The sequence below is a fragment of the Aulonocara sp. 'chitande type north' Nkhata Bay genome, linkage group LG18, assembly GCF_057382095.1.
Source record: "Aulonocara sp. 'chitande type north' Nkhata Bay isolate Kocher_YH1m ecotype deep benthic linkage group LG18, A_spYH_male_GT1.1, whole genome shotgun sequence".
NCBI classification, from domain to species: Eukaryota; Metazoa; Chordata; class Actinopteri; order Cichliformes; family Cichlidae; genus Aulonocara; species Aulonocara sp. 'chitande type north' Nkhata Bay.
In genome coordinates, this window is record NC_141361.1 from 39,263,521 (window position 1) to 39,278,126 (window position 14,606).

Here is a 14,606-nt window from a genome sequence, read left to right on the forward strand (position 1 = left end):
TCTTATGTTTTGTTCAGTTCTGTTGTTTTTATTTGTTGTTTTTATTTTTAATGGTGATGTTACTGTAAAAGATAAAGTTTAAAACTCAATAAAGACATGGAAGAAAAAAAAAGAAGGCAAATCCAATTCAATTCAATTCAACATTATTTATAAAGCACTTTGAAATAGCCAGCATAGGACCAAAGTGCTGTACAGTATGTAGTTAGGAATAATAGATAAAACACGCGTTGGACAGCTTGGGTTGTGTCATTCAGCCAGGGATCAGATTGAGTTTTAGGCTGCCTGGTTTTTAATGAAGCCACAGTGTCCAAAGCAGTCTGGCAGGTGGAATAAAACCATGAGCTCAGTTCCTCAGTCCGGCTGCATAAAAACTCCAGGATTTTACAGTTTGGATTAAAAACTGCTGAAAGCTGCTCAACAGTGGAGGAGTTAAAAACGCAACAGCAGCAGCGCTGCTACAGGCAAGAGGAACTTCAAAAATAACAATACTATGGTCAGAAAACACAGCATCACAAATCTCTACGTTGAAAACAGAAAAAACGAGATAAAACAAGATCAAGTGTGTTTCCACGTTCATGTGTGTGACAGTTCACACATTCCACAAGATTAAAACAAAATCGCTGAGGTTTAAAAAGCCCTTTGCCATGGGCATATCAGGGCAACACGTGAATATTAAAATCCCCAACAAGAACAACACAATCATATTTTGGCATGCTAAGAAGTCATTCACAAAGTCTTTATTGTATTCTGGAGGACAATTGTTAGAGCCAATGCATAGAAAAATATTTTTGGTACCATTTCAGTTATTATGTTACATGTTTGGTTTATATAAGACGTTATCAGAGAATATATGCCGCGTGTTTAATTTTTGTCTGGAAAGATAAAAATGATGGCGCATGTGTGGTAGCAGGTTAGAATGAGCCAGTACGGCAATGGAAATGTGCGCTGTAGCAGCAAAGAGCTTTTTGACTGTGACATCGTTTGTTTGTATGTACGAGTCAGAAGTAGAAGAATTATTTTTTCATCGCTTGGGACAGAAATTCGCCACTACAATGATAAACCACCGCGCACAACACTGTGTGAGAGCAGCCCTGCTCAAACAGCCAGTTCAAAGCTGCTGAATGGTGTGGATAACTGCTTACATTTAAAATGACCTTTAAAAATCATTGCAGCCCAACATCTGCGGTGAATTAAAATAGCAGCAATCGCAGGTTGTTCAGAGAAGATGCTACATTTAACAGTGCTCAGCCACGTCTCACACACGCACAGAAAATCCAGTCCTCGGGATATGAAGAGAGCCTTCAGAATAAAAGTTTTGTTTGCTAGGGACCTAGCATTTACCAGACCAGTCTTGACAGTAAGCGGTGGATCTGCGTTGTTAGCCATCCTAGAAGCCCGACACAGAGGCCACAGGTTCTGCAAATTCACTCCAAGCCAGCTGGGACAAGCAGAGCAGGGTTTTCGGGGCTGGAACGTCCCATCCAGACTGGCGACAGGTACCAGCCAGTCATCGACAGGTTCCAGTGAATGCAGAGAGATAGAGAAGCGAGGCACCGCTCCGTGTTTTTTGGATAAGGGCGTACAAGAGCACCTTAAAGAAACTTCCAGCTTCACCAGGCAGCCATTACAGCGCCCCCGGTGACGGGGCACTTACGCCGGAGAGGTAGAGCTGGGATATGGCACAGCTGAGTTGGGATCTCAAATTTTTATGTCCAGCTTGGTTCAACTTTGCCAGATCTTTGGCAGAAAGTCAAAAAGCATTCATGTGAGTGAAAACTGATGAAACCCACCTTTATATATTTTTAATTTCTTGATTTTATTAAATTTACAGAACTCAAGTAGCCTTGGGATCTGCCAACAATGATTCCTGCAACATTTTCAATCAATAACATGATAAATGATGCCAAAGTGACACAGATTGTTGACATTTACATTTCTGTAGCCTATTGTCCAGAGGTTTATCTATAAGTGAATGAGAGTTTAGTGTTGACCTCTAACCTGTGTGTCTTTGTGTCTTACCATGGTCCGCTCACTGTGGGTGTGTTCTGCTGGTGTTGGTGCCAGTTGGTCCAGTTCGTCAGACTCCTGAAGACCTGTTCTCCTCTGCAGGGCAGGACTGCCCTCTCTGCTGCGAGGATGCACCTTCACAACATGACAACATGTCTTACACACCACAGACAAAATAAGGTGCTCACATTTTGCTGCTTTACAGTTGTTACTGCCATACCGCTAGTTAATGTATTTTGTTTTACACTATGCATATTTTATATGTCATCAGCAGAGATGGGCAGTAACGCATTACTTGTAACGCGTTACTGTAATCTGATTACTTTTTTCAGGTAACGAGTAAAGTAAGGGGTTACTATTGCAAAAACAGTAATTAGATTACCGTTACTTTCCCGTAGGAACGCTGCGTTACTGCGTCACTAAAACCATGATTTTTTGCGAGAATGTCTCATGACAGTGACGTAAGCGAGTGCGACGTTGGTGACAACAGCTGTGTGCAGATCAACAATGGATCATATATCGAGTGCAGAGAGAGTATGAGCGTGCAGCGTTTAAAGCGTGGAAGTACTGACCTTACTTTGAGTTTGATTCCATAAAAAGTGACAAAAACATTAGTGTCCGTTGTGCGTGGGAAGAAAACTTCTTTTTACAGCAAAAAAACCCCTAAACTTCCGAGCAAGCTCCGAGTAGCTACGACGTAATGGGAAACTCACAGAGAAACTCGCGGATTCTTCCACTGACCGCGGCACACCTGCACCAGGGTAACCCTCCGCCCACCCCACTCCTGCTTTACAGCTGAGTCTTTGACTTTATTTATTTTCTGCTGTGTTTTACTTGCATCTATTTGAAAGAGTGAGTGTAAACACAAAAAAAAAATTATTTTCTGTGCTGGAATGTGCAGAAAATAGGTTTAAATGTTAAACAAATTTCTTCCAGTCAGAGAATGTTGCATATAATTTAATGTTTGCTTGATGCATAAAGTTAAAAGATTAAAACTAATAAAACAAGTTTTAAAAAGAGACTTTTCCACTTGATTACATTTTGTATGATGGATTATGCAGAAAAAGTAGAATTGGGCTGTAGAATTGGGCACGATTTACAACCTCTTCAGGTTGTAAATCGTGTTTTTAAAAAGTAACTAAGTAACTAAGTAATTAATTACTTTTGAAAATAAGTAATCAGTAAAGTAACAGGATTACTTTTTTGGGGAAGTAATCGGTAATTAGTTACTGATTACTTTTTTCAAGTAACTTGACCAACACTGGTCATCAGGTCATTTATTTTGGAAATTCTCATGTAGGAACTATTGTACTGCATGTTGTTTCCGCTGGAGCACCTGAGTGACACGCACGCCCATGTTGAAGTATGAACATGGTAAGTTGAAGCAGGAGAGGGCAACTTAAGTCAGCGGAAGTTAAAGTGTTCTTAAAAGTATCTGTAAAGTGCTCATTTCTGCCTCTAAGCATGGGTCAGCCTGCGAGGTATGTTGTATATGTTATATAGATCATTTTATGTCTGTGTTTTACTCGTCTTACTATCTCATTGAATTTTATGTTGGTTTTTTTTCAATGGTGGCCTAGTTTGTGATCAAGGTGCTATAACAATATCAATCCCAAGATTATACAATTCATATGAAAGCCACCTTCATGCCATCAGTAAAAAGAACTCTTAAAGAGTTCTTTAATGACTTTAAGAAGAGATGAAAGTGATCAGTTATGCAGCCCAAGAACTATTATCCATATGGTACCTTAGCCACAGTGGGTGAGTGCCGTCCGGGGATGGGTTTCAGAGGGAGACCGGGGGAATGTTGGGAGGTCTGGACCACAGAAGGTGGTGTGCTCTTCGTTCCGTGGGCCACAATTAGAGACGGCAAGCCCACCAACCTGGTCTCAGCCTGGCTCCCAGAGAGAGAAGGAGTGAGCTGAGGCAGCCTGACTGAGGACCGAGGTTGGGGTTTTGGGGAGTTCTGAAGACTCTGGGTCTTTGCTGGTCCGTTGCCCAGTTCAACAGCTTCTACCGGCTCTAACTGGGCTGATCTGGGTGATGGGACCAACTCTGACACACACCTGGTGAAAACAGGAGCATTTTCAAGAGCGTTTTCTTGAGCAGTTTTAACTCTGAGTGAAAATACTGAGTACCTGCGGAGAGAGCTGAGGGTGTCAGTCAGGGCTTTGACCCTCTTTAACATGGAGTCCATCTTAAGAGGCGCCTCCTTCAGGAAACGCATTGCCTCTACCTCCTGCCTCAACACCAAGCGCATCTTCATCTGCAGCTCTGGAAACTCACCTGGAAGATACCAAACAAGGAAGGGAACTTTACTCTGAGTACACTACCAAAATCTACATGACATTAGGGCTGCCACAAACGATTATTTTGATAGTCGACTAGTCACCGATTATTTTTGCGATTAGTCGATTAATCAGATCATCATCCATTGGACGTAAAACGTACAGCTTATTGCACCAGCAGCATCTGCTCTTATATAACTATCATTAGCTTACAGCTTTAAGTGTTTAACCCTTTAGAGCCGATCGGAGCGGGCACGCTCTGTTTTGCGTAACTATTTTTAAATCCTGGTAGCACTGCAACCATGTAAGCTAGCGCAAAAATTTTTTTTGCATATGAAACCGGAGGAGTTGTACTTACATCTTATGCCATCAGCTTGTCCTAGGTCACGGTTTCCTTCCACATAAAGCTTTGCAAAAACTGCATAAAAAGCGCTTGCAGGAACAAAAACATAATATTCCAGAAACACGCTTTGCCGATCCGATCAGCTGTTCATAACACTTCCTACGTTGGAATAGACGTCAGCGCGAACTTTTGCATTTCCGCCATTACCTGCCCGAAACCGGAAGTGACGTCATTTTCGCGGAAATGTAGTCTTTTTTACCATCAGGGCCTCATGAGCCTATGCTGGTCTTTTTAAAAGTTATGTTTGACTTTATGACTTTCTGTGTCGTTTCTGGGATGCTTACGACTCATATTGCACTGCTGGAAATAGTTTATTTTGATGCATATGCTGCTTTTTTGCAAATTTGCAGTATAATATTTATTTTCGTTTTTCCTGCAGTGAATAAAAATTGGTGTATTTCAAAAATAAAACTATGAAGACACTCAAAATAAATTTCCTGTGGTGGGAAACTATTTTGTGCAACTTTTTTGTATTTACAGTTTTGAGGGATAAGCCTCTTAAATTTCTCTAACTAGAAATATATGTTAAAAAAGCAAAAACGATTTTCAATTTTTTTGTAGTTTATTGCACTTTTTTGCAATTTATGTAATTACTATGCACTTAATGAATACATATTATTAAAATCTGGGCTATAATGGTTGTATTGATGTATAGCAACTTGAAATGCTCCCAAAAATGGCTCCACAGCATGTAAAAATATAATATAAGCTCTGGCGGACTTGGTTCTATGGTAGGTCTTAAAAGGTTAAGGTATGTGCTAACTAAAAATAAAGACAAGATGATAGTTTGTTTCAGTGAAGTTTAATAAACTCCTTGCTATCTAAAATATAACAGGACACCGGAGTAGATTCTCCAGCATCTCACACTTCTGATAATCAGCTGTCTGCTTGACGTTTATTCAGCTGTGTAAAAACTATAACTTTAATCTCAGCCAAACAGATTTACTCAGGAACAAATAAAATACTAAAAAAAAAAAAAAAAAAAAAAGCCAAACAATAACATTTTTAAGTTATCTAAGTGACTCATATGTTTAACCTGAGTAGCGAAAGACGGCGGTGGGTTTGAAAACGATTTGCCGGGAGTCCGGTGTTCTCACGGCTCTAGTGAGCCTAGCCCCCGGCTCGCTATCGAGCTAGTGGGTAACAGATGTCTCCGAAAACGTCGGAGCGCTTTTGAAAATATGTGGTGTCTTGATAAACTGAGCAGATATTTGAGGTTTACACAGCTACATTCCCGCCTGAAAATATGTTAAACGTTTATTTTGTGACCCAGAAAGAATAATAAGAGTAATATTAAAACTAACTAGCTGCCGCCATTGTTGGAAACTGAGCTGGGCCGCGCTATGAATTCTGGGACACAGCTTCTTCTTCTTCTTCGGGGTTTAACGGCAGCTGGCATCCTTGTACATGCAGTGCTGCCATCTTCTGTTTCAATCCGTTATTACACTCTTAAATCCTGCTATTATTCCTGCGTCTTTTGGGATCTTACAAAGCTTCAAACGACGCGTCGACTATTAAATCAGTCGTCGACGATTTTGATAGTCGACGTAATCGTGACTAGTCGACTAATCGTGGCAGCCCTACATGACATATCAGGTTAATTATTTATTTCATTATTTCAATAACTCCCAGAGGTGACTGATTGAATTTTTTGAGCTTTTAATTAATTAATTATTAAAATCACTATAATATTTATTAGAACATTACATGACCAAACCATTCATATATCAAAATACAGATCTAATGCACCTATTACATGTTGGCCAATAAAATGATTGGTTCAACCTTTCACTGAGTCACCCTAAACCAGGTGTCGGCAACCTTTAACACCCAAACACCCGGGTCCAAATGGCTCATTTGGAGCCGCAAATACTTTTTGACATCTTAAATGAAGATAACACTGCATATTGTTTTTTCATCTTTGCACTTTGTATAAAAGTGTGTTGCTTTTGAAATCCACGAGGTGCTACAGAGAAAGTTAAATTTTACTTACGTAATGAACACATTTTGAAGATAAATCAATAATAACAAAAACGAAACTTGTCGACTTGAAGGTGTTTTTCAAATGAGTTAAAAAGCTGAACTTAAATCATCCATGTAGCAAACAAAAAATTTCATGTCACAAAAAATGTCACAAAAATGTCATTTTTATATCGCCTTTGACCAGAAATTAGCAGAATTTATAAAATATAATAGAAAAAAAGGTCTATGTCACTAAACAATTAAAAATTAATGTCTGCAAAATATCAGCATAAATATTTATTTCACCTGGTTAATGTTCCTGAACATTTGCTCACAGCATCTGCAAAGCAGGGCTGTGCGAGGTCACTTTCATCTTTATGCAGGACTGTAAGCTGTCGTCTGTGAGGTGTGAGCGGTGTTTGTGGAGAACATGTATACGTGGATCCAAAGATCGACCGGACTCCAAATGCATATTTCTTCGTGTTTATGTGTCGGGGATGGCATTCCATGTTTGTCCGGTCTTCAAAGGGTGTCAACATCACTCCATTTGTGATCCTGAACAAGAGTGGCCTTCTGATGGGCAACATCTCGACCCTCTGTCAAGCGTTTGAATTCGTACACCCACATATCTTTGTCAGCTATGTCAGCCAGCTCCAGATCAGGTTGACTTACACCTGCAAATGCAGGGAGGGAGGGATCGATGGTCAGGGGAGTGATAATGTGTTTTTTCCTCTCCGAACTCTTGGAATTGTTTCCCAAAACGATGCTTGCATCGTGGTGATTGCAGACTGCAAATATTCTGCATTTATTACCTTGTGACCTTGTTTAAACTCTCTTAAAGAGGGGAAGTGAGACAGTGTGCCTCTCTGTAAATCTCTGACTAAAACTGTCGGCTTGCGCTCAAGCCCTAACACCTCCTCCAGCATGTGCCTGCCCTGAAGAGTTGTATTCAGCTTGTTCAGGTTTGCTATCATGTCCACCGTCAAGTGCAGCCTTTCCAGCCACTCTGGCTGTTCAGAAAAGGCGAGCAGTTTGCTGCTCATGAAAGTTTTCACCTCTTCCAGACGTGCACCAAAGCGTTTCAGCACCTCTCCTCTGGACAGCCACCGGACTCTGTTATACATGAGGAGATCAGAGTACGTGCTCTGCATCTCATCCAATAACAAATGGAACTGACGGTGATTTAAACATTTTGCTATTATTTTATTGCTAATCTGAATGACAACATTCATGACCTCTGTGCATTCTGGAGGAAAGGTTTGCGTGCACAATGTCTCTTGGTGCAGGATGCAGTGAAATGTCAGCAGATTTCTATCCAGTGACTTCTGCAGCAATGCCAAGAAGCCCCCGTGCACACCAATCAGACTTGGCGCCCCATCAGTAGCCACTGACACTAGGTGGGTTGTTTCCATTTCTTTAGCTCTTAAACAATCAAGCACAGCTTCACAGACGTCCTTCTCCAGTGTCTGGCATTTTAGTGGTATCATCTCAATCATTTCTTCCTGTGGTGGTGCGGCTTCCCATGCCTGACTATTTCCTGAGTGGTCACAAAATCTGCATGTATAGTTGAATTTGCCAATTTCATCCTTCCGCATCAGTTCCGAAACAGCTTTTTTCCTCTCTTCTCCCTCTGGATATTTATCAGCAAAGGTCGTGTGTTTAGTTTGGACATGTCTTGCGACATGTAAGCTTTTATTGTTAGCCAGTCTCTCTCCACAGATTAGGCATACTGGTAGGCCAGAATGAATCTGCCCAGGTATCATTAATTATTCTGTTTCTTCAGATATTTTTCTTTTCTTACTTTTCTCCGGCTTCCGCAAGTGTGACGCTTGTTTAAAATAAAATATAATTTAATTTTAATATTTCACGATCACAATAATCTTCCAATTTGAACTACAATTTAAAAAAGAACTAACAAAAATAAAGTACACCTCAATTAAATACTTATAACTTATTTTCCCACGCCACACAGAGCCGCAGTATAAAGATGAAAGAGCCGCATGCACTGCAGGTCGCTGACCCCTGCCCTAAACCCACTAACCTTTGAGAATGGCCAGAGTTTCCCCGACCCCCCGTAGGCTCATCGCTCCTTCCTCTACATCTCTCAGAGTTACACTCAGCTGGCTTGAACCGGTAATGGAGCTTCTTTGCAAATGGTCCACATAGTCCTCCAGTTCACTGCAAAGTAAAGAACACAGAAGACAGAAACATGGCATTAACAGTCACAGGCAGCAGAGTCAACTGTGTGACGGCCTGCTGTAGAAACAAGATGGCAGCAGAGAGCAGGTTTAAGGAGTCACAGTCACTGGTCCTGTGTGTGGCCGTAATAATCAGTGATTATTCCGTTAATTCTTTTTGTGAATAACTTGAAAACTGCTGCACCTAAAAGTCTGCTACATGAAATGTTCAAGTGACTGGAATGTTCTGACATGGTATCTTGTAGCTTGCCAGCACTTTACTAGATAGACCAGCCTGACAACATAAACACACATAAGCCATCATCAGAAGTGATGTATGTATAAAAGCTTGGGTGCTGCAAGGTTAGACTAGATTGAACTTCAATTTCATTGCACAGCTTACAAGTAATATAAAAGTACATATGCAGTTAGCCTCTAACCTCAAGGGTAGGAGCAATAAATGCATAGACACTATGCACATAAATATACATAATATAATAACCAGAGCTAAGTGAGCAACATCAAGCAGGTCTACAGAGTGACACAACACCCCCACCTGACATAATCTGACCACCTCTCACTGGTCCTCATCCCTGCCTACATCCCCTGCAGCAAACAGACCCGTCCAGGCACCTGGGTCATTAAAACATGGCTAGATGGTGCTCTCCTCCAACTACAGGACTGTTTTGATATAACAGCCTGGTCCATCTTTGAACAACGGGACCTGGAGACCTTCAGTCAGTCTGTCCCTTTCTACATCAAGTGTTGTGTAGATGTGACAGTGACAGAAACCAAACGTGTTTATCTTAACCCAAAGCTTTATGGCTGTGGTTAAAGGCTGCGCAGATCCTCACAGGTGGAATGACTGTCTCACTGCGTCCCACATCAGCAGCGATGACGCGCTGTGAGAAACCCTGCTTATGCAGTTCAACAACGCGACCACGTTCACGTTGCCTTTGTCATCAGAACGTCATGACAGCGTGACTACCTGACAGAAAATGACAATGAATCCACATCTTTGCCACAGATTTGGCCTTTTAAAGGCGTGTGATCCTAACCTTTTGATCAGCTGTAAAACAGCCTGTTTCAGTTTAAGTGCTGTTTTCAATAAACTGCATGTTCAAAAATGTTTTGCTCCCATTTCTTCTTGTTGCATGTTGAAGCTCTACTTGGAAACTTGTTAAGATCCAACCATGCAAAATATGATTTTTGGCCATTTTTCAAGTGGTCTTAAACTTTTGATCGGGACTGTTTACTGAGTTTATTGTCTACTGAAGCATATTTTCAATATGGTTATATGCAATAAAATTCCAAAATAAATTAGGCAAGGAAAAAAGTATTCCTTTTGTTCTATGTTCCAGCCTCAGCTACTTTGACATAGTAACATCTCCTCTAATATTTCCACCTCTGATGAATCTCCCAAGTGTTAGCTTTATTATAGATACCAAGAGCACGAACCTCAGAAAGAACCTTGGGGCTTAAGAGAGTAGGCTGGCTTGATATGTTGGTATCTGGTTAAACGTGTGTTTGAATTCGCATAGAGAAACATAACTGTGTCCCAGTTATTCTGAAACTCCTACTCATGAACCTTCATAAATGCCAAACCATGTTAGCAGAGTACGTTGAAAAAAGAAGTTAATGTGTAGCATGTTATTATGTGAACGAATTATGATGTGTTTGGACGACCATGCCATACCAAATCAAATCACTTCCCACCCCACTCCTCTATTTTTAACAATTGCTTTTTAACATTAGGCCTACAGGTTGATATGTCACGCCATGCATGCCACCAATGATTTGACTTCAGCTGCATTTTACACTATAAAGGGTCATGATGTCAGACCACGTCTGTGAATGTTGGAAGGACTAAATCATGGTCAGTCAGTGCTTTAACTTTAAATGAAAGAGGACAGCTGAAATCTTGACATCAGCATCTATTTAGGTCAGCAACTCTTAAAGTCTGATGTAAAGACACTACACATAACTACTCGTTTATATAACAGCTGGAAGGGAACAGATCTAAACAAGGTTGGACAAGGGCTACCATGGGCTCAAGCAAAGGTAGGACTTTTGGAGTTGCAGTAAAAGCTTTCACTGGGAGTGGGGTGGCTCTGTCGGCCAACGGTGACGTTGAGTCACATCAGGGGATGATTCCTTTGGTTGCAAAAAGAAATCTATGGGAAATCGAACCTTCAGCAGCAGTTATGACCTCAACAAATATTTTGCTGATAAGTTTATGGTTTCAGTTGCTAGTTTCAAGTTTCATTGTAAAACTGCATTAGATAAATTTCAATTGAACATAATGTTAATTTTGTAAATGATTATCCCAGTTATAGTCCAGCATGATGATAAAGCAAGTCATGTATCTCAGTTTCTGCATTAGATCCACTCCTCACTTGTTTGGATTAAAACCACCAAGATATTGATGCTTAGGATTGAAAATGGCATCTGAACAAACCACAAGACTGCCAGAGCAATTTGCTTTAGAGATATGACACCAAAGTGATGTTTATCCATAATGCACAGCATAACGTTTGGAAAAAAAACCCTAATACAGCATAGCAGCACAAACACCTAACACCAACCGTCAGAACGGTGGTGGAAGGATGAAAATTCGGGCATCTTGCCGTTACCAAGTCCACTATGAACTCATCTGTTCACCTGTTCAGTATTCTAGAGTCAAATGTGAGGCCATCTATCTTACAGCTAAAGCTTGGATCAAACTTGGTCATCAACAAGACAATATGGAAATCTACAAGAGCTTATCATCTATAATAATGGCTGAAAAAGAAAAGAATCAAGGTGCTGCAGTGGTCCAAAGTGCAGACCTCAACCGGACTGAAATGCTGTGGCGGGCCATTCAAACAGCTGAGCACAGACCAAACTTAAACAATGTGTTACGTTTCGGTGTTGTCAGTGTTTTGTTTTTGCGTGACTGTCATGCGTTTCCTGTTTTATTTTGAAGGTCTGTTGTTATCTTAGTGTGTTCAGTTTACGTTTCCTTGTCTCGTCAGGTCTGATTTGCCCCAGCTGTGTTTCCCTCCTGTGGTCCATTCCCTAATTGCTCCTTCTATGTATTTAAGCCCTGTGTTTCTGTATGTCATGGTCGCGATCTTCCCCCCGTTGTAAATAGTTTGACGTCTGGTGTTTGGTGATGTAAATAAATGTGGTATTTTGCTTTAAATCTCGTTTTGGGATTATTTTTATTTTCCTTATTTTTATTTTCCTGCGTTGCACCCCGGTTGCCTAGGCCGGGGTGTAACATATGGGGGCTCGTCCGGGATCGCTGAGGGGTCCGAGGACCGCTTCAGCCGTCTGTCTTCGCTGGAGGGTCCGGGATCGCTGGAGGGTCCGAAGGAGGGACAGCTTCGGCCTTCTGTCTTCGCTGGAGGGTCCGAGGACCGCTTCAGCCTCCGTCTGTCTTCGCTGGAGGGCCCGGGGACCGCTCCAGCCTTCATCCGCCTTCGCTGGAGGATCCGAGGGACCGCTCCAGCCTTCTGCAGCTGGTGGGCTGCGTGTCCGTGTGTGCAGCTGGTGGGCTGCGTGTCCGTGTGTGCAGCTGGTGGGCTGCGTGTCCGTGTGTGCAGCTGGTGGGCTGCTCATCCGCCGTCGCTGGAGCGTCCGAGGGACCGCTCCAGCCTTCATCCGCCTCTGCTGGAGGGTCCGGGGGACCGCACCAGCCTTCGTCGTCTGCTGGAGGGTCCGTGGGACCGCTCCAGCCTCCATCAGCTTCGTCTGCCTTCATCCGCCTTCGCTGGGGGGAGGGTCCGTGGGACCGCCCCAGCCTTTGTCGTCGCTGGAGGGTCCGTGGGACCGCTCCAGCCTTCATCCGCCTTCGCTGGAGGGTCCGAGGGACCGCTCCAGCCTTCGTCGTCTGCTGGAGGGTCAGTGGGACCGCTCCAGCCTTCATCAGCTTCGTCTGCCTTCGTTTCAGCCTTCGTTTGTCTGATCAAACATTTCACTTGGGGTTACATGTTTGATTTTTGGGTGGGGGGAAATGTTACGTTTCGGTGTTGTCAGTGTTTTGTTTTTGCGTGACTGTCATGCGTTTCCTGTTTTATTTTGAAGGTCTGTTGTTATCTTAGTGTGTTCAGTTTACGTTTCCTTGTCTCGTCAGGTCTGATTTGCCCCAGCTGTGTTTCCCTCCTGTGGTCCATTCCCTAATTGCTCCTTCTATGTATTTAAGCCCTGTGTTTCTGTATGTCATGGTCGCGATCTTCCCCCCGTTGTAAATAGTTTGACGTCTGGTGTTTGGTGATGTAAATAAATGTGGTATTTTGCTTTAAATCTCGTTTTGGGATTATTTTTATTTTCCTTATTTTTATTTTCCTGCGTTGCACCCCGGTTGCCTAGGCCGGGGTGTAACAAATGCTGTAAAGAGAAGGGAAAATTTCTACAAGTTAATGCTGTGAAATGTGGTTCTACAAGCTACTGATTCATGGGGTGTCCTTAGTTATTAATAGCGTTACATCCCTGGGTGGATCCTATCCACTGGATACTGTGGCTCACAAATAGCTCACATAACTCACAGATGCAGGCCTTGCAGCAGTTAACTCAGAAGGTGAAGAGGAAATGATGTCTCACTATGTTAACGGGTCTTCATATAGGCTGCAAAAACTGCTTGTTTCTTTATTTTAAAAAGGCCTTCGTAAAACTAGAACATTACTATTTGCCAATGATCGAGGAAAAACTAGATCATTTTAAAAGCCCTTAGTTAAACCCAGCTGTCTTAATTAATTTTAAGTCAGTTTCAAGCCTTCTCTTTATCTCAGAAATTCTTGAAAGAGAAAGTTGTGAAACAGCTAAGTGATCATCTGCAGAGGAACAATTTATTTGAAAAGTTAACTCAGGTTTCAGAGCTCATCACAGCACAGAAACAGCATTAGTGAAGGTTACGAATGATCTTCTTGTGGCCTCTGACAGCAGGTCTGTCATAACAGACCAGCACAGTGTGGTTCATGGCTACTCCTTCAAAAGATTAGTATTTTTAAAAAATTCTTGAATTCTTAAATTCATTTTCTTACCTAAGCTGTGTGAGTATTTTCTCCTCTTCAGCGAGGTAGAGGCTCCTCTCCTCTTCCAATTCAGCTCTCTGTCTGAATGCTGCCTCCTCAAATCGAGCCAGCCGATCACACATCAACACCACTAGCTCGTGGCCTGCCATCTGCAGTGTAGAACTCACAGTCTCTTGGTTTGATAGCTGAAAAACATCCAGCAAGTCAGAAATCAGGAAAACGTTTTGGGGTTTTCAGAGCAAATATTGGTAATATGGCCATTTCAACACAACACTTAATCTATAATAGCTTGTTTAAGGCAAATGATGAACTGAGGTGTTGCAGCAAGGCCCAGCATAAGATCATCTTCTCCTTCTGACTGCTCTCTGTAGGGATCACAACAAGTGATAATTTACCTCGATCTCACTATCCAGCCATCACAAGCATCCTCCACTGTGACACCTACCCTCTGCATGTCCTTCTTCACTATATCCATGAGGTCTTCTCCTTGTCCTCCTGCCGTTCAGCTGCATACTCAGAATTCTTTGCACAATATGTTGTTTACCCCTCCTTTGCGCATCTCTAACTTTTACTCCAACCTAAGGCGGCAGTAAATTATTGCCACCATAAAAAACACAAGTCGCAGCAGGTCTCACTACCATCCTATAAACCTTCCCTTTCAGTCTTGCTGCTTTCCTTCTGTCACAAATCATCACTGACACTCACACCACTGTGAGCGTCAGTGACACTGCACTCTTCTTCAGCTCTCTTGTGT

At 42.1% G+C, this 14,606-nt stretch overlaps 1 protein-coding gene across 2 annotated transcripts in view; it reads right to left on the bottom strand.

Annotated features, from left to right (window-relative positions):
* Positions 1 to 14,606, bottom strand: part of LOC147309166 (uncharacterized) — a 96,756-nt gene that overhangs the window by 24,597 nt on the left and 57,553 nt on the right. For both annotated transcript variants that reach the window (XM_086270591.1, XM_086270590.1), the window contains 5 exons: positions 13,862 to 14,037; positions 8,702 to 8,838; positions 4,146 to 4,293; positions 3,755 to 4,073; positions 2,020 to 2,142 (listed from right to left, as the gene is read on the bottom strand). In XM_086270591.1, coding sequence (XP_086126717.1) covers positions 2,020 to 2,142; positions 3,755 to 4,073; positions 4,146 to 4,293; positions 8,702 to 8,838; positions 13,862 to 14,037 — 903 coding nt within the window. The remainder of the gene's footprint in view (positions 1 to 2,019; positions 2,143 to 3,754; positions 4,074 to 4,145; positions 4,294 to 8,701; positions 8,839 to 13,861; positions 14,038 to 14,606) is intronic.